Here is a 21177-nt window from a genome sequence, read left to right on the forward strand (position 1 = left end):
CACCCTTGTATGTGGCAAAATAAAAAGATTCTGATTCTTACTCTGACCTTGACCTAACTAACGCTCTTGTTGCTGAATGCAATCAAATCTTTACAGCAATTCTCCAAAAATCTACTAAAAAACCTTCCCTGGACAGTTGACACAATTAATCCAACAAAAGCAGGATAAACTCTTTTTTATACCCTTGATTCCAGAAGAAACAGTGAATGAGCAGGTGTCCCAATACTTTTTTCCTTATACTACACTACTTATCAAGAGTAGCAAAATCAGACTCAAAGCATGTGACCTGGGAAGGCATTTTATATGTGGCTAGTTTATGTTGGGCCCTTGAGCAAGGCCCTTTACCCTCTCTGCTCCCCGGGCGCTGGAGTTGGCTGCCCACCGCTCTGGGTGTGTGTGTGTACTCACTGCCCCTAACACATGTGTGTGTGTGTGTGAGTGTGTGTTCACTACCAGATGGGTTAAATGCGGAGGACACATTTCGCTGTACAGTGTACACTGTACAGTGACAAATATGTGCACCTTTACCTTTACCTTTATGGGAATGTCGCTGGTATAGCTAAAAATAAATCTACACCCAATTGTTTTTAACATTTACAGAATGTTTATGTCACGTGCCAGTGCAAAGTGAAGAGTGGGCAGTTCTGGTTGGGCCTGTACATTCACAGTAGTCACCATGTATTAAAGTTTAGACACACTAGGCTAGGAGTAAGTGCTACTTGTGTATTTATGTGTCGGGTTTAGCTTTGGTCTAGGCAGGTTATGTGTTTTGTTCTTTTGTTTCCCACCTTTACTATTTCAGTTAGTTGAATCATGTTTAAACCATAGTCATTTATATACACTTACGTTTACCCAGACTGCTGGTAACTGGTATTTGGATGTTTGTTTTATCCATGTTTATATAATTTACTTGTTGCAGTTGAATAAAGTGGAGGCTTCTTCATCACATTACAGCTGTGGTTGTCTTGCCTTGCCTTCATCATACACAATGTTACTTCCTCAATAGCCCAAACTTTCACCTTTTACATTTACTTTTAATAAAGGTGAAGTAAACAGCACTTCTAATTCTAAGCTCTGATAAAGTTCCTCACCTTGGGTCAGAGGTTCCTTCTCCACTGCTGGCTTTTTGATGCTCCATCATGGAGAGTTCCTCATCAAACACACACAGCTAGAGCGCTCCTGTAAGGAGTTCATCCATTAATAAACAGCTGAAACTGACATGAATAATGAGTAACATCTAATAATACTAAAACTATCATTCTTGATTCGAAAATATGCCAGTGCTTCATTACTGGGTATTGTTATCTGGACAAAAGTAGGAGTGTTTGGATTGGAGTGGGTTTTCCCAGATTTTGTCCCCCAGTGTAATTATTCCCAGTCCCTCCACTATACAGAACTTATTACACAATGCTACCAGTGCTGGGAGAATGGAGGCTTCCTCCAAGACACGTGCAGCTCCACCTCGTCTTCTCAAACTGCACTAACACCACTGTATCACCACTTAACATGCTTGAAAGGAGAATGCTAACTGCTAATAATGTTACATCAGCTAACTGATGCTGGCTAGCATTGGCCATGCTGAGTAATAGCGGAGAAGAAGGGTCACTGACTGATGGCTGTGGCATCACCGGCGATCAAACCTGTGACCTCCTGCTGACAGATAGATTATTATTAAACTTAAGAAAAACTCTTATTTTCAAAACTCAGGAAAGAATTACAATAATCCCAACTAAAACAACAAGAGAAAGAGCAACAGATCCAAACAAGACCAGACAACTAATAGACGACTATCTTATCTTAGACACCTTTAATGACCCCAGTTGTCGGCCACACTGGACACTGGAGAGTTATGCTGCTGGTCTTCTGCATGCTGCCATAACAGCTCTGAACCACAGAGGCACAGACTCCTCAAGACCTCTGAAAGTGACCTGTGGTATGTGGCACCAAGACGTTACAGCAGATCCTTCTTCTAAATTGTGAGGTGAAGCTGTTGTAGATTTGATGCCAATTCAGCACCGTGATTGAACTTCATCAGGGAACACCATCACCATGAAGAGATGTTCCTGCTCCAGCACTGAGTACAACTGTGCAGCTTCTCTCAGCCGGTGCTCTGTAGTTCCATATACTCAATTTGGTTTTAAAAAAATGGCTTATTACATATATCCCAGCTGATATTTGAAAAGCTTGGCTTTAGACATTACTGTTACCCAGCACTGAATACTGCATGCAGTTCACTGGGGCGCAGCTTAAGTTGACTTGTTGGACTAGTTGACCTAAAGAAGGTGATGAGGGCCTGTTTTTTTCAGGTAAGCTTTTTATCAGGCAGCAGCACCGAGTCATGACTGACAGGATTTGTTACATAAAATACAAACATTTTATTTCCAAATATTAAACATCACTGATTAGTGAGTTTTATTTAAACCAAAAACTACATTATAAACTATATTTTTCTGAGCTGTTAACGTGACTTACTGTATAAGCTAATGTAAGCTTGCTTCCACTGTCTCACTGGAGGGTCACTGGTAGTTATTGACCAGCATGACCAGTCTAAATCACTTTGATGTACCTGTATAATCAATCAGCTTGCCCTTGAACTAATCCTTCAATATGACCTGTTTTTCACCTGGCTGCCCTTCTTAGAACTTCTGAAACCAGTTTGAGCTGGATTTGTCAGCAGGGCCATATTTATGTGTATATTTATATATATATATATAAACAAATCTGCCTGTGAAGGTTAAATTCCGACACTGACAGTGCTGATTTATATATAATCATATATATATATATATATATATATATATATATATATATATATATATATATATATGAAATTAAAGCTGACATTAAAGTAATGTTTAAGCAGACCTTTTTTAATTATTTTTAATGTAGCTAGCTAGCATAAGCCTACCAACTGAGTAACTACTCTATTCTAGGGAGTTAACCAAACAATAGATAGACTTCACTACTTTGTTCCTAATAACTGGTCCATTGTTCTGGATAAGACACTGTTTCTAAATGTAAAATATTTCAGATGTTTAGTTGTGTCTGAAAGTGTACTTTATAGGCTTACCTGCAAATGTTTAATACTTTTTTTTAAACACAAATAATTAATTTTACCAAGTGTCCTTTTTCGTCCTGTAAGTCATTCTTTTTTACAGAGCCTAGTGACGTGTTTAGACATACCGCACATTTATAAACAATAAAACTCTTTATTCTAAAGAACTATATTTCTGAGGTCACACCCAAAATGAAAACGATCAGATTAATTTTCTACAGGACTACAATAAATTAAGCCTTCACTTTTAGCCTTGATAGTGAACACACACACACACACACACACACACACACACACTCTAATCTACTCCTCAATGTTTGTACAGGTGTGTTAGTGGTGGTCTTACCGGGTTAGATCCTCAGCACTGGTCTGATCTCCTCACCTTCTGATCCTCCGTCTGTGTACTCCGTCTCCAACAGGTGGAGCTCTGATCACTTAGGTCCACTCAAACGTCCCTCACTGAGGAGTCCCACAGCTTCTCAAACTGAAACTGTGTTTATTTTGGAACACGACCAAAAAACTGTGTTCAAGCAGAACAGTCTCTAAACGGTACACGACTCCAGACTTCCAGAATTCTCCACTCCTCAACTGAACTCATACAAAAGTTTAACCTTTGATGATCAACCAGCTTAACTAACTTTATTAGCTCTGCAGGAGCATTAAACACAGTATTAAAAACAAATCATTAAAGGGCAACTAAATCAAAATGGGCTTTGAACCATCTCTTAAATGTAAGCATTAAATCAGAGAGCTTAATATCAACACTATTCCAAAGTTAAGCAGCAACAAATCCACAGTTCCTACAGCAATAAAACAAAACACACACATGTGGAGTTCTCCCTGTGGATTAACACTCAGCTGTGACTTCAGCGTGTCTACCTTTATCTATAAACGTAATCCAGTTACTCTGGAGCTTTTATTTTAGCAGGGTAATAATATAAAACTCTCAAAAATAAATGTTCCACAAGTGGTTCTTCCAGCAGTTCCATAGAAGAACCACCTTTGGTTCTGTATATCATCATGTAATAGAGATGTGTGAGTGTAAAGAACCTTTAACCATTTAACTGAGGAGTATTTTTGATCTTCTGACCAATTATTCAAAAAAATAAATAACTCTTTGCATATAAGACTAAAGAGAGCAAACAGGAAATGATCTCAGTGAGTCTGGGGTAACTGAGCTGCTACCTGGGAGTAACAACTGGAAAAACTACAGTTCCCATGATGCATCAGAACTTTTCTGTATAAAAAGCAAAGAGCAGAAGGAGGTGTAGAAGGAGAGAAGATCAGATCGGTGGTGAGGATCTAACACGGTAAGATCACAACTAACACACATACAGAAACACTGAGGAGTAGATCAGAGAGCGTTTAAACTGTGTAGTTACTCCCAAAGAGTGAGCAGATCTAAATGAAGAGATGTCATACATTAACACCATTCATACCATTAATACCATTAATACCATTAATTAAGTATTTTAAATTGTTTAGCAGTTGTTCGTAATTTTGCCTGTTATATCTCACCACTTCTGCCAGACATTAAGACGTGTCTCATATAGAAATCTGATTATACGGCCATAATATATATATATATATATATATATATATATATATATATATATATATATATATATATATATATATATTTGTATATGTTGTTAAACTCCTGAAATATGTATCCCATATTTTATATTAATATGTAATTATTTAATTATATATTACATAAATATAATTAAATATCATTATTTAACTATTTATAAAAAAATCTCAATATGTAGCAAATTGTTGGGTATAAAGGAACACCATATATTTCAATATGCAATGTATCTAAATGTATATATTGTCATATATATAATGTAATAATAATATAATGGGGAAGCTGCAAGATCATACGAGAGAAAAATTATAATATATTGTAAATTGTGTAAATCACATATGAGCTAGTAGAATTTTGTCGGGGAACAGAAATTCACCACAGAGACAGACAGCAGTGCTGCGTTTACTTTAGAGGAACTGGAACCTGTAGCGTGTTCACCACATTATTATAAATATGTAAATCTTATGTAAGAAGGAATTGAGAAAGAAGAAAGACCCACTCAAGCATATGTGCTGCACACAGGAAAACCCATCCGTGAAGTGAACACACACACACACACACACACACACACACACACCAGTGAACACACACACTTTGCTCAAGGGAACTTCAGTCGTATCCTGACGGTTCTGGGACTCGAACTCCAAAAGGCCACTTCCTTAATCTTTAGGCCACAGCTGCCCCCACTGTCCACATTTAATAAATGAGGTACTTTTACTGTAGTATTATTTTAAGAAAAATGATCAGATCAATCAAATGAACTTCTGTATTTTTAAATGTAGTTGTAGAGAAGGTTGAACTCAAGAGAGAGGATGTGGCAGGAACACAAATGAACCCGTCCCAAAATATCCCCTGTTGAACACTGCAGTGCTGGTGTGTGTCGGTGTGGCAGCTGTTAGAGAAGTAAACAGCATACACTAGATTTACCTACACTTAATGAAGGGCAGTGAGGCTAAAGTGGACATTTCTTGGGTAGGACCTTTAAAAGATTGGAGGGTTTTAATGAGAGGGTTCGTACTGGGAGTACTGGATCGGAGCTGGTAGCTGCTCCAGGGGTGTAGTAGGATGTAGTAGTGACAGAAATATTGTGTTTGTTCATTGTTGTTCAGTCTAGCTAATGAATCTTCATCAGGCCGAAATCTTTTGATAAATTAGTACAGTAACAGTGAAATGAGACTAAAGTTATTGACAATATGTGCATCATGATTGGCTGAATTACTGCATGTGTTTAATCTCCATCAGGCAGCTCTACATAGCAGCAGCACTGCAGGAGCACAGACTGGCCATGGGAACTAGAGACAGGAGGCAGGAGTCTTATCAACCCACAGATGAAGTCCTGCTCAAAGTCTTAGAGAAGCACAAGACCAGCATGAAGAACAAGTATGAGATCTTATGTGAGGAAATAAAAACTCCAGAGAACCAAACCCTCCTGAACAGGATTTACACTCAGCTCTACATCATAGAGGGAGAGAGTGACGGGGTGAATGAAGAACATGAGGTTTTACAGATGGAGAAAACATCCCACAAATACTTACAGGACTCTCCAATCAACTGCTTAGATATCTTTAAACCTCTACAAGGTCCTAAAGGAGGAGCAGAAGAAGGGGATGTTAGAGGTGTGAGGACTGAAGATGAAGAGCCAAAGGTCCAGAAGCTCAGAACAGTGCTGACTAAAGGAATTGCTGGGATTGGAAAAACTGTCTCTGTGCAGAAGTTCATTCTGGACTGGGCTGAAGGAAAAGCCAATCAGGATGTAGAGCTGATGTTTGTTCTTCCGTTCCGGGAGCTGAACCTGATTAAAGATGATCAGTACAGTCTTCATCAACTTCTGTGTGTCTTCCATCCTGAGCTCAAAGATCTGGAGCCAAAGATCTATGATGTGTGTAAAGCTGTGTTCATATTTGATGGTCTGGATGAAAGCAGAATTCCACTGAAGTTTGGAGAGTGTGAGAAAGTGTCTGATGTAACCACGACATCATCAGTGAGTGTTTTGATCACAAACCTGATTAAAGGAGATCTGCTTCCCTCCGCCCTCATCTGGATCACCTCCCGACCAGCAGCAGCCAATCAGATCCCTCCTCAGTTCATCAACCGTGTGACAGAAATTGAGGGATTCAGCGACCCACAGAAGGAGGAGTACTTCAGGAAGAGGATCAGTGACCAAGACCAAGCCCAGAAGATCATCTCCCACATTAAGACAGCGAGGAGCCTCCACATCATGTGCCACATCCCCGTCTTCTGCTGGATCTCAGCCACTGTGCTTCAGAGAATCATGGAAGAAGACAGTGATCCAGAAATCCCTAAAACTCTGACTGGAATGTACTCCCACTTCCTGCTCACTCAGACCAGCATGAAGAAGGAGAAGTATGAGGAGGAAGAGGAGAGAGACCCACAGAAACTGCTGGAATCCAACAGAACCCAGCTTCTGAAACTGGCTGAACTGGCTTTCAAACAGCTGATGAAGGGCAATGTGATGTTCTATGAAGAGGACCTGAGAGAGAGCGGCATTGACGTCACTGAGGCCTCAGTGCATTCTGGGATCTTCACTGAGATCTTTAGGGAGGAGTGTGTGCTTTACCAGAGGAAGATCTACTGCTTTGTTCATCTGAGCTTTCAGGAGTTCCTGGCTGCTCTCTATGTGTTCCACTGCTACCAGATCAGGAACATGGAGGTTCTGGAGATGTTTAAACCATGGCGTGTGGAGTGGTCTATGAACGGTAATGTTGGGAACCTGCTGTGTGCAGCTGTGTATAAAGCTGCATGCAGTGAAAATGGACATCTGGATCTTTTCCTTCGTTTCCTGATGGGCATCTTACTGGAGTCCAATCAGAGAATCCTACAAGGTCTACTGACACCCACTCACACCAGCATAAAGAAAACCATTAAAAAAAACACAAACCTAATCAAGAGAATAATCAAAGCCGAATATAAGATTTCAGCTGAGAGATCCATCAATCTGTTCCTCTGTCTGTCTGAAATGAAGGACCAGTCTCTCTCCAGAGAGATTCAGGAATATCTAAAATCAAAGAAACGCTCAGAAAGAAGGCTCTCTACTGGACAGTGTTCAGTACTCGCCTATATGCTAATGTCCTCAGAGGAGGTTCTGGATGAACTGAACCTGAAGGAATTCAACACATCAGAGGAGGGATATAGGAGACTGATCCTAGCAGTGAGTGTCTACAGAAAGGCCTTGTGAGTATTATATCTACATTAATTTAACATGGTTGTTAAATTATACAGGTGATCATATTTTCATTTAATTGAATATAATTCAATCAAAGGGCATAAGTACTATTACAGTATTACCTGTTTTAGGTTGTGTGCTGGTTGTTGAAAACGGTGCATCTACTGATAAACCAAAAAAAAAAATAACAATTCCTGTTCCACCTTATTTCACATGCCCTTATTAAACTGGACAGTGTTCTGTGCTCATTATTCTTTTACAGACTAGCTAACTCTTATCTCACTGAGGACTCCTATAAAATGATCTGCTCTGCTCTACAATCTCCACACTCCCTCCTGAAAGATCTGGACCTCAGTAACAATGACCTGCAGGATTCAGGAGTGGAGCTGCTCTCTGCTGGACTGAAGAGTTCACACTGTAAACTGGAGACACTCAGGTAAAAGTAATGAACAAATGTATTCCTAAATTTAAAAATAGGCTGAGAATACATACTGTACATTCAAATTAGTAGCCATGTCATTCATATTTCCCTTGTTCATTACATGTAGGTTTATAGTTCTACCTTAACCCAGGCCGCCGTTTTGGCGGGTGTCACGTTTTGTCACGAGACAGAGGTGGACGTACTCGCAGGATATTTTAATACAGGGAAAATAAAATGAAACAAACAAGAACAAAGAACAAAGCACACATACAAGATCAGACAAGGGAAGACTGAAACAAAGGGGTACTTATACAAAGACTAACAAGGGACTCAGGAGGAACAGCCGGGACTAACAAGGGGGCGTGGCTACAAAGGAGACACTGGTGGAAGCACTAATGGACAGGTGTGGCTAGGGCTTGGGAGCACATGGCAACACAAAACAAAGCCAGGCATGACAGCGGGCTGACACGCTGCTAAGTAAGCTACCACAACCACCTGACCATCGGCCCCTAGCGCAGAGCAGTTTGATGTTGCGGCTCTCCTAAAAACTACTGTCCTCTTGCGTAGACTTCCTCATGTAACTGTTTTCGGGTAGGGAGGTGTTGGGAGCTGGATGGTTGAATGGTTTGCCCAATAGAGCAGTGTGGTGTTTGGGCTGTATTAATCGTTAGCACTTGGAAGAATTATTATTGGGAGCATTTAAGCAGAGTTCTCTCTCCCATCTTTCTCCTCTCCTCAACATCATATCTCACTCTTTGTCTCGTAGGATTTCTGGATTTCCTACACACATGACCATTTTAACGTTACATGCTGCAACTCTGGAATGAGCTGGGCCGTAACACCATGTACTGTATTTATTCTGTCTGCAGACTAGCTGGTGGGAACCTCACGATAATCTCCTGTATACATCTAGCGTCAGCTCTACAGTCAGTGAACTCCTTCTTGAAGTATCTGGACCTCAGTAACAATAACCTGCAGGATTCAGGAGTGGAGCTGCTCTCTGCTGGACTGAAGAGTCCTCACTGTAAACTGGAGACACTCAGGTGAGCTTTCTCTGGATTTTCCTGGCCAACACATGCCCATGTGACAGAGTGCCATGCAAATGTTTGGGCACCCCTTGTCTGTTACTGTGAATAGAGGATGGACTGATCTGTAAGAAGGCATAACGTTTAAGAGGAAACATTTTCAACATGTTAAGCTACACAAGTAAACATTCCAGGAGATTTAAAGTCTAATAACTTTTACTAAGATATCTGAAATTAATGATCTTGTTAGGGCTATATCTTGTTCAAAGTCATTGTTAGGAAATGTAAGTTTATTTTCATAAACAGTGGCAAATCAAATAGCTTTACATAAACAGAAACTAACTCCAACAGTGTGATAATTATCCTAAACACATCTCGAAATCCACAGTGGACAACCTCAAGAGGTGCAAGCTGAAGGTTTAGCTATGACTCTCATAGTCCTCAGATTTATAAGTCATTAAAAATGTGTGGATAGATCTCAACAATACCTCAACTTAAATGAATCAAGAAGACCCAATAACTTCACAGAACTAGAAGGCTTTTGCTGGAGGAAACAAGAACTGAAAGACTCTCAGTTGCTACAAAATGTGTTTACAGGCGGTGAAGTACTACATTTGCCTCAAGCACTTTTTTTCTTTTCTTTTTTGTAAGGTTGTTTAAATGTTTCTCTTTGCAGGCTGACTTTGTGTAATATTGGGGAAGAAACTTGTAAAACTCTCTCCTCTGTCCTACAATCTCCACACTCCCTCCTGAAAGATCTGGACCTCAGTAACAATGACCTGCAGGATTCAGGAGTGGAGCTGCTCTCTGCTGGACTGAAGAGTCCTCACTGTAAACTGGAGACACTCAGGTATGTGTCATGTGAATTAGTGATCTCTAATTTAATATTAAAATATGTTTGTCAGAGTTGAAGAGGTAACGATTTTATGAACTGAAGGCAAAAACTGCCCATCTGTGTTAATTCAGGTGTACTGTCTTACATTCAGAACTACAGACTGGATTCAAGCCTTCATTTCTTTACCAATTTGATTATTTTTGATTATTGTTTTTACCCCAGTGATTTGCATGTTGGACAACTGTGCTCTATAAATGTGTACCATTCTGCAGCTGTGTTTTGCTTTGTGTAAATATATTTTCCTTCTGTTCTGCAGATTATCTGGTTGTATGGTTACAGAGGAAGGCTGTTCTTCTCTGGCTTCAGCTCTGAAATCAAACCCCTCTCACCTGAGAGAGCTGGATCTGACCTATAATCACCCAGGAGAGTCTGGAATGAAGCTGCTCTCTGATCTACTGCAGGATCCACACTGTAAACTGGACACACTCCGGTATGTAGAGCTGTGTGTGTGTGTAAATCTGTGCTATAACCTTAATAACTTATTATTATTATAATCTGCTCATGTGTGTTTTTACTGAGGCTCTCTGGTGCATATATGTGTGTGTGTTTGACTGTGTGTTTGTCATGCCTATTAATATTTTATATAGCATGTAATCTGTTATAGGCGCACACACACACACACACACACACATATATATACATAGCATTAAAAGTTGAAACCTAAGCCTTTGGAGAGCTTTCTCTTTCCCCAACAATCACCCTTTCCCCACTGTGGGATTAATAAAGGATCATATATATCATCGTATCGTATATATGCAATATTATAGGTGTGTTTTGGTTCAAATGTTTTACTGTATTAAACCTAGTTAAAATATCTTGGTTTCACTGTGTCATGGTATTAAATATAAAACTCAAGAAGTTGGTCAAATTTTTTGAACAGAACATTTCCTTGTTTCGGGAGGTGAGTGTGACATACAGTATCTCTGTAACTCACATCCTAGTGTAAAGGTAGCTGGAGTAGAATCTCCCAATAGCAGCATTTTAAGCGTGCAAATGTTCAGGATTAAAGATTTAAGAGTTTTATTGTCATATGCACAGAAAACAAGTGACACTGTACAATAAAATTTGTGCTTTGCTAATCCTCCACTAACACACAAGCTGTTAAGACAGGTAGAACTATACAACATACGTTAAGCCAAGAGATAAAATTCAAACCAAACATATGAGTAAAAACTCTACTCTCTAAGTTAAATGATATAATAATAATATAATAATAATAATAATAATAAAGATATATTATGATATAAGGACACATAAGTAAAAAACACTGTAGACATAAGAGGTAGACATATAGGACATATAGGCTTAGTAACCCTGTTGACATTATAGTGTGGTATTGTGTAAAGGGCATTGTCAAAGTGCACTGTGCATTATTGTAACTGTAGACTGTCAGCAGAAATAAATATAATAAATGTGTGTGTAGTTGAGTAAAGTCCAGTAATGATATGTGTGAGTGTGTCTGTTGGCCAGAGGTCACCCAGTCAGAATGATGGGAAGGGGCAGTGCCCTGATGGCTCGTGGATAGAAACAGTTTGTGAGTCATGTTGTCTCGAAGTTCATGTTCCTGTAGCGTCTGCCTGATGGTAGAAGTGTGAAGAGGCTGGGTTGGGGTGTGCACTGTCCCTAATGAGTGCCCTTCTAATGCCCCTGGTGTGGTAAATGTCCTGTAATGAGGGGAAGGCTGCTGCTGAGATAGACTGTGCAGTTTTGTTTACATGCTGGAGAGCCGTCCTGGCCTGTGCAGTGCAGTTACCATGACAGACATGGCTACAGTTGCTGCTGGGACTGCAGTTCAATGACTGTATTATCCTCTGCAAACTTGATGATGCTGGTGTTCTGGGAGGAAAACAGAATGTCAGTGGTCAGTGAGAGTGTCTACCTGTAATTAACTCTATATAACATTAGAATAAACACAAATAAACAGAAAGTCAGTGGTCAGTGAGAGTGTCTACCTGTAATTAACTCTATATAACATTAGAATAAACCCAAATAAACAAAGTCAGTGGTCAGTGAGAGTGTCTACCTGTAATCAACTCTATATAACATTAGAATAAACCTAAATAAACATAAAGTCAGTGGTCAGTGAGAGTGTCTACCTGTAATTAGCTCTATATAACATTAGAATAAACCCAAATAAACAAAGTCGGTGGTCAGTGAGAGTGTCTACCTGTAATCAACTCTATATAACATTAGAATAAACCTAAATAAACATAAAGTCAGTGGTCAGTGAGAGTGTCTACCTGTATTAAACTCTATATAACATTAGAATAAACCCAAATAAACATAAAGTCAGTGCTCAGTGAGAGTGTCTACCTGTAATTAACTCTATATAACATTAGAATAAACCCAAATAAACATAAAGTCAGCGGTCAGTGAGAGTGTCTACCTGTAATTAACTCTATATAACATTAGAATAAACCCAAATAAACATAAAGTCAGGGGTCAGTGAGAGTGTCTACCTGTAACTAACTCTATATAACATTAGAATAAACCCAAATAAACATAGTCAGTGGTCAGTGAGAGTGTCTACCTGTAATTAACTCTATATAACATTAGAATAAACCCAAATAAACATAAAGTTAGTTGTCAGTGAGAGTGTCTACCTGTAATTAACTCTATATAACATCAGAATAAACCCAAATAAACATAAAGTCAGTGGTCAGTGAGAGTGTCTACCTGTAATTAACTCTATATAACATTAGAATAAACCCAAATAAACATAAAGTCAGTGGTCAGTGAGAGTGTCTACCTGTAATTAACTCTATATAACATTAGAATAAACCCACATAAACATAAAGTCAGTGGTCAGTGAGAGCGTCTACCTGTAATTAACTCTATATAACATCAGAATAAACCCAAATAAACATAAAGTCAGTGGTCAGTGAGAGTGTCTACCTGTAATTAACTCTATATAACATTAGAATAAACCCAACTAAACATAAAGTCAGTGGTCAGTGAGAGCGTCTACCTTTAAAACTCTGTATAATTCAAATCAACATAAATCTCTCTTTAGGATGGAACATGGAGGGAAGATCAGAATAAGACCAGGAATAAAGAAATGTAAGTGTGTAAAACACACACACACACACACACACACACACACACACACACACAGCATTAAAAGTTGAAACCTAAGCTTTTGGAAAACTTTCTCTTCCCACAACAATCTCCCTGTCTCACATATATGCAAATGTAGCTGAATAAATAATCAGTTGTTTTCTTGTGTGTGTGTGTGTGTGTGTGTGTGTAGATGCCTGTTATCTCACACTGGACCCGAATACAGCAAGCAAATGTCTGTTTCTGTCAGAGGGGAACAGAAAGGTGGAGCGAAATCTGGGAGTGGATCAGCCGGATCCTGATAATCCAGACAGGTTTGATTACTTCTCACAGGTCCTGAGTGTGGAGAGTCTGACTGGACGCTCTTACTGGGAGGCTGAGTGGAGTGGATTAGGGGCTGGTATTGCAGTGTCCTACAGAGGAATCAGCAGGAAAGGAGGTTTAGAGTGTGGGTTCGGACACAATAAACTGTCCTGGACTCTGCACTGCTGTGATGGGACGAACTCTGTTGTTGAGGTCTTTCCCTTTGTTGAACACAATAAGTTAGGCAAATCCTTTCTTATCCCTCCCCCCAGGTCCCATAGAGCCGGGGTGTATCTGGACTGGCCAGCCGGCACCGTGTCCTTCTACAGCGTCTCACCTGATACACACACACTGACCCACTTACACACCTTCAGCTCCACCTTCACTGAGCCGCTCTACGCAGGGTTGGGTGTCGATATCTCAGTACGTCTGTGTGAGATAGAATAGTGTGTACGTACACCGATAACTCTCGGCTCTGAGGCTACGCTTATACGACTACGTTTTTCTTTACTGTTGGAAATTGGTAGAAGAATCCAGGATGATTTAGGATTAGCGGCCCATGACATGGCAGTGGTGATGGAGTCACAGGTGATGGAGGTAAATGGCAAGAGCATAGCCTGGCGTCCCTCTGACGTAATCACTTGCTGTGATGGTTAAAGTCCAGCAGAAATCTCCCCTACTAAAAAAACTCCTTCTGTATGAACAAGGCCAAGAGTCACACAGGTCAAACACTAGCATTAAGACAACAGCCAGCACACAAAACAGAAAAGCATAAGGCTAATGTGATGAGATCAAACAATATCACCTACAAATAAACACAAAGCTCAAAGAGCATGTATAAAACAACAGGTTGGATCTGCATCAGCCTTAGAAACGACAGATTCACTGTGAGGAACTGAAGTAAGTCCCAAACAATAGCAGCGTTTCAAAGCCTAGGCTGCAGCCGAGGTAGGGCCGGTCCTCGGTAGGACAGTCCTGTGAAAACTCCTTGGTGGCCCATTGGTCACAAAGATGGATCAGTCTAACCAGGCTGTGTGGTGATGTCACTGAAGACTTCCCCAAACCTGTGCTTTTCCATCTCTTCATAGAAACCAATTACAATAAAAAAAATCTACTGTAAAACCTAAGACTAAGACTAATAGAAGTTTTTTAACCGAGGGCAGGGAATCACTCTGAACATGGGCTGCATTTCTGGGCTGTGAACTTTCTTCTGTCTTTTATTTGTGCAAAAGTCTAGCCCATAAGGTTTCCCCCTACTGGAGGAAAACAGCAAATACAGCACCTAAACCTACACTGGTAACCATGTGTGATTAGATGATTAGTGTGTGTGTGTGTGTGTGAGATAGAAGAGTGTATATGTTTACCGATTATTATCACTGTGTGTGTGTGTGTGTGTGTGTGCTGTATTAACTTGATTGCATTTTGTACTTCAAACTGTTAAAAATGTACACACACTGCTCTACACACATCTTGTGACAGTGTACATTATAATAAACAGAATTTCTGAGTGTCTCTAGTCTCTCTTTTTTTGCTCCACACTAGGTTCACCTGGTCATGTTTAAATCAGGTTTGTATTAATACATTAATAATGAAGCACATCACTGTAGGGTTATAACATTGGCACATAAGGTTAACGTGAAAATGATTGAGAAAATATTATTACCATTACCATTTCACAAATATTGGAACGTACTGTTTATTTTTAAATAAAAAATACTGTAATATACTATAACTGATACAGATCACTTAATCTTTAATGCAGTAACCAATATTTGCAACCAATTAATGCAATGTTCTTTAGTGTGATGTAATGTCCAATGGTGTGGCACATAAAATAAACAGAAATCTTAATATTACCTATGTCCTTGGTCTGGACTGCGTCATCTTGGCATCTCCTTTGTTTGCTTTTGCTGCCTTTTTTATTTTATTATTCTAAGGGGTGCAATTCCACCAATTACCTGTGCTTGCTGGTGGTGCAGCGGTAAGGCTGCACACTGGGAGTCATGTGGGAGCGCCAAGCAGTATGGCTGCTTGGTAGAAATTGTCCTAAGCCCCATTAATCTAAATCCTACCTAATCTGTGTATTTCTCCTCTTTTTAACTATTTGTCTGTTAAGTATTTCATTCATCAATCTTTCTACTGTTCAAAACCGTTCATCTGTAAGAACGTCGTCATCTTTGAAATATTTTAAGCCTTCACAAAGGAAGGGGGCAGCTGCTACCAAACCAGGTGATGCCAGCCCAAAACAAGACTCTGTACAAAATGCTAATTTGAGTAAAATGAACTTGACGCTTCAAACTGTTGTGTCTGATGTGTCAATGATTAAGAATACTACTACTTTATTTCCTCCGGAAGCTGAGAAAGGCCCGTCTCCCTCCACCCATCCTCTTCTATAGAGGGACCAAAGAGAGCATCCTAAGCAGCTGCATCACTGCCTGGTTTGGTACCTGCACAGCCTCTGACTGCAAGACCCTCCAACGCATTGTGAGGACAGCTGAGAGGATCATCGGAGTCTCTCTCCCCTCCGTCATGGACATTTACACTGCCCGCTGCATCCAGCATTGTGGATGACTCCACCCACCCTTCACACAGACTGTTCTCTCTCCTGCCATCAGGAAGAAGGTACCGCAGCATCCGGTCCAACACGACCAGACTCTGCAACAGCTTCTTCCCCCAAGCCATCAGACTTCTCAACTTAACTCAACTTCTGAACTGATGTCTTTTCTGTTACATGCAAATGACAATAAAACCCACTTGACACTTGACTTGACTTGACTACTACAGAAGAATTTAAAAAAGCAGTGAACACCATGCAGAGGCGACTAGCGGAGGCAGAGTTGCCGCTCAGCAACTGGTGAATGGCCGCAAGCTGCATGGCAAGCGCATAGATACTGTGTGGAGTCTGACAATAATGTCAGACTGTGGGCTTAAAATATGGCATTGATTGTATCCGTTGAAGAGATACTATCAGATGGCCTACACATGCACATTAACAACAAATTTGAAATTGAAAGAGCACACCGCTCTCCCGGATCTTGTCCGGATCTTGAGACCCAATCACAGCACAGAGACAGCCCTAGTGAAGATTACAAATGATCTCCTTCCTGCCTCTGATCAAGGCTACGTATCTTTATTATCTCTACTAGACCTCAGTGCAGCTTCTGATACAATAGATCATACTATATTACTAGAATGCCTATATTAGCTAATATTAGTAGAACAGCCTTCATGCAGTTTAGGAACATCTCCAAACTAAGAAACTCCTTATCTCTACAGGATGCAGAAAAGCTAGTACACACTTATTACCTCAAGGCTAGATTACTGTAATGCACTAATGTCAGGTTGTTCCAGCAGGAACCTCAATAAACTTCAGCTGCTTCAGAACACTGCAGCCAGGGTTCTTACTAAAACTAGAACATCTGACCATATCAGTCCAGTTCTATCAGCACTGCACTGCTCCCAGTTCAGTTCAGCACTGATTATAAAATTCTTCTATTAACATATAAAGCCCTACATGGCCTCGCTCCTGAGTACCTGCGGGATCTTATTACATATTACGAACCATCAGGATTACTTAGATTTTAGGGTGCTGCTTCTTATTCGTGCCCAGAATTCAGAAAACCTCAGCAGGGGGAGGAGCCTTTTCTTATAAAGCCCCCAACTCTGGAATAACCTTCCAGATAATGTTTGGGACTCAGACACAGTCTCAGTCTTTAAATCTAGGCTGAAACTCATCTGTTTAGTTTAGCTTTTGGTAATTAATGTTTCCCCTTAGATAAAGGCTGCAGGTCCAGGGGTTCACGGACACAGGGAATTGTATTACACTGAGATGCTGGAGCTGTCGTCTCGACCAGTAGGCATTGGCATTGAAAATTGTACTATTTATTCACTTTTTCTTTTCTTCCTTCAATATGCCTTCTGAATACTTACTATTACAATGGTACCCCCTGTCTGTTGTCCTGTATTCTTGTATGTTTGTCATGCCGGGTCAGGCATGGCAGTGAAAACAAGGAAACACTTGCAGGGATGAACGATGCAAGGCTTTAATAACATAACGGGACAAAGGAACAAGACACAACCAAAAAAAAGGCAAAGCAAACTGAGCAAAACAACACACCTGGGACTGGGCGAATGTTGAGCGGAACAAAAGGTGAAAACAACAGAACATAAATGGGAAGGGAAACCCAACTTAGTCAACTGAGCCTAGCTCAGGAAGGAACAAAGGAACCAAAACACGAAGAAGAGCTTCAGCAGGGCAATAAACAAAAACACAAAGTAGAGGAGATATCAAGGTTACCAAACAAGAACGGACAGGAAACACCAAGACTAGACTGCTTCTCCTTTGAGCAGACCAGGGAATGCAGTGATACAGAGGCTGTAACAGAGCTAATTCATGGCCCTGACTGAGTGTGGTGCAAGGGCTTATAAAGCCACAGTCCCAGGTGTTGTGAGTGAGTCTAACGAGGGAAGTCGGCGGACTTCCGGAATCCCGGCTCCTTATATGGGTCCTTGGCAGGAGTCCTGGTATTGCCCCAGTGGAGAGAAAAATAATGAGGGCCTGACAATGATGTTAATTTGTCTGTTTTGTAACTGCCTTTCTTCCCCCTACTGTTCTGTATTGTGATCCTTTATGTGTGCAGCCAAAAAAGAGAGCCAGAAGGTAACACAGACACAGGAGCATTCTGAATCACTGGTGTCCATCTGATCCTCCGTCCACAAACCTACTACAAAAGCCCACCCTCTGTCACACGAGCTGAGCACTTCCTATGCTTGTGTCGAGGCTGCAGGTGGCAGTGATACAGTGCTAACAGTACAGGTACTGAGCATGCATGGAGCTAGTCAGAGAACAGAGCCCTTTATTCATCACAGAAACAGATGTGAGGAAAATGTTCAAGGAAGATGCAGTGGGACCAGATGGGATATTAAACCTTTTCCTGACACTGGGCGTCGGTCCAACATACATGTCTTTGTTTCTGTCCAAAAGAAACGCCAACCAGCCTCCCTCAATGACTTTTAGAGACTTCTTTGACACTTCACTGTCAGACTCTTTGGACTCTATAGACCCACTACAGTTTGCCGCCCTACAGAAGATGCTGTCACTCACTTGCTTTACACAACACTATCTCACCTGGACACTAGGAGAAGTAATTATGTGAAAATGTTGTTTGTGAACTACAGCTCAGCAGTTAAAACTCACCACCAAACTGAAACACCTGGAGTGAAACAATCCCTGTGTCACTGGATCCCAGACAGGGAATTAATAATGAGGGGGTCTACCAGTAGTAAAATAAACACCTGGGGAACTGGGACCAAGATAACAATATCCTCCTTAATATCTGAAAGAAAAAGCAGTAGTGGGCTGCAGCATGAAGTAGGAGAGGATCAACCACCCTCTCTGGATCAACTATTATATATATATATATATATATATATATATATATATATATATATATATATATATATATATATATATCAACTATTCAATATATATCTCTGTATACATTTTTCTTATTTCTTATTTTATCTTTTGATTTATATCCCAATATTTACCGTTTTATGTGAGTGGGTGTGAGTGTGTATGACTATGTTTGTGACAAAAAACAGTTTTGATTGGATATTATAAAGCACAACCATGACAGCTTCTGGATTTCCTTTTATGAGCTATCACGGTTTCCTATATTACAGGATGCTGGCTTCTGACCAGTTCCCAGAATTCAGAAATTTACAGACTTTCCAGACAATGTTCAGGTATAAAGTCTAGATGAAAACTCCTGTTGCCAGGACCAGACCTAGGGGATATTTGTGCCAACAGCAAGTGATACATAGGCTGGGCAGCGCTGTGAATCTTTTGTGCATCAGTGAAGAGACAGAACAACAGTATCGAAGCCAGTGGCAGTTTACAATGCTTTTCTCTTTATTTATATTAAGATATGATTATAGTTATTCCAATAGTATTGTGGCGAGCACGGGGTTCATGGGGAGTGTTATGTCGGGGGGGGGGGGCCCCTCTGCTGTAGTAGGAGGGGCTATGCAGATATGGCTGTTCACTGTGTTCACCGTCTTGTTGTAGTGTAGTGAGTTTTATCACCTGGCTAGGGTTTTTCCAGCCAGGGCAGTTTTTGTGGTTTCACTCTCCTTGCAGTTTAAATGCAATAGGGAGCAGTAAGCCTAATAAAGAGCACATTTTCTGAAGAAAATGCTTCCTGCCTCTGTGTCTCCTGGGCGGTCGTCACATTGGTGTCAGAAGTGGGATCTGGCGGCCGAGTTAGACAGACTGGAGAAGAGGATCGCGGAGCTGGGTGGCGAAGAGATCCAGCGAGGAAGTAGTGCTCCTCGGGAGGAGGGTGCCAAGCGTTACGCCTGCCCTACCTTTCCCGACGGGGCTAGCCAGCCACGAGCCTGGCTGGCTAGCGAAGAGCGGCGCCGTCGGAGAATGGACGGCGGCGAGCGAGGCCCGGAAGATGGCGGCCGGCAGCGGAACTATGGCGGCCGGTGCCGGAGCAGCGGCGGCGATGAGCCGAGGCTGGATGACGGCGGCCGTCACTGCCAGAGCCACGCCCCCCTCGCGTCGACGGCGGCAAGCATCACCCTGCCTCGTTATAACGGAGAAGCCGCATGGGAGCCGTATGAAGCGCAGCTGGGAGTGGTGGCTAGACACTACGGATGGTCCCCAGTGACGATCGCTACAAGGTTATGCTTAGCACTGGAAGGCAAAGCGCTGCAAGCCCTGGTGGACCTACCTGTGGAGGAGCACGGGAACCTGGAGGCCCTCAAAGCGACTCTTCGTCAACGCTTCGGCAATATCCCTGCAGTTCAGGTCCTGCGGCAGCAGCTGAGAGAAAGGAGACGCGGGAAGGGAGAAAGACTGGGTGTTCTCGCCGTCGAACTACGCACACTGGTGAGACAAGCCTACCCAGACTTCTCGGCCAGCGTGTGGGACGAGCTCGCGTTAGACGCATTTTTCAATGCGCTAGCGCCTGGTAGCCTGCAGCGTCACGTCAGGCTGAGCAAAGTCAGCTCCCTCAGCCAAGCGGTGGAGGAAGCGGAGAGAGCGGAGCTCATCCTGAAGGACGCAAGACCTGCCGCCTGCTACCAAGTCGAGATGGAGGAAGAAGATGAGCCCACGGCATGTCAAGTTCGCCCAGCGGAAGTTATAGCAAGAGCCGCTGGAAGCCCCATCCGATGCTGGCGCTGTAAAAAACGCGGACACAAGGCCAGCCAGTGTCGCGCCCCAGAGCCGGCGGGAAACGAGACCAGGGCTCCCCAGTGAGGGGTGGGGGGCCCCCGACATCCAGCACCCTCGAGCAAGAACTGGTGGTAGGAAGGCTGGGCACAAGACACGGACTCTGGCTCAAGTGCACCATACAGGGCGTTCCAGTCACAGCCCTTGTGGACACCGGCTCCACCGTGTCAATCATCCGGCCCGGCACTCTGCGCCAGCTCCAAGACAAGACCTCTGAGGAATGGGACCCCACCAACACTGTGCTGAGGTCAGTAACCGGGGAAAGAATTAAAATGGAAGGGAAGAAAAGACTGTGCGTGAGGCTAGCCAAGAGAACTCTGCAGCATGAGTTCTGCATCGCTCCCATCCGTGATGTGTGCATACTCGGGCTGGACCTGCTCAAGGCCCTGGGTGCAGTCCTGGA

The 21177-nt window shown here is 41.9% G+C and overlaps 1 protein-coding gene across 2 annotated transcripts; it reads left to right on the forward strand.

Annotated features, from left to right (window-relative positions):
• The first annotated feature begins 4334 nt into the window (after positions 1–4334).
• Positions 4335–15052, forward strand: LOC140555876 (NLR family CARD domain-containing protein 3-like). 2 transcript variants are annotated; one of them, XM_072679211.1, is made up of 8 exons: positions 4335–4365; positions 5889–7838; positions 8093–8266; positions 9121–9294; positions 9953–10126; positions 10428–10601; positions 13185–13231; positions 13422–15052. In XM_072679211.1, the coding sequence occupies exons 2-8, from the start codon at positions 5932–5934 to the stop codon at positions 13976–13978; spliced, it is 3207 nt and encodes a 1068-aa protein (XP_072535312.1). In that variant the 5' UTR covers positions 4335–4365; positions 5889–5931; the 3' UTR covers positions 13979–15052. The 2 variants fall into 2 exon arrangements, with proteins under 2 accessions (XP_072535312.1, XP_072535313.1); XM_072679212.1 differs by lacking the exons at positions 4335–4365; positions 9121–9294; positions 9953–10126 and having other exon boundaries at positions 6117–7838.
• The last annotated feature ends 6125 nt before the right edge of the window (positions 15053–21177 follow it).

Source organism: Salminus brasiliensis, chromosome 5, assembly GCF_030463535.1.
Source record: "Salminus brasiliensis chromosome 5, fSalBra1.hap2, whole genome shotgun sequence".
Taxonomy (NCBI): domain Eukaryota; kingdom Metazoa; phylum Chordata; class Actinopteri; order Characiformes; family Bryconidae; genus Salminus; species Salminus brasiliensis.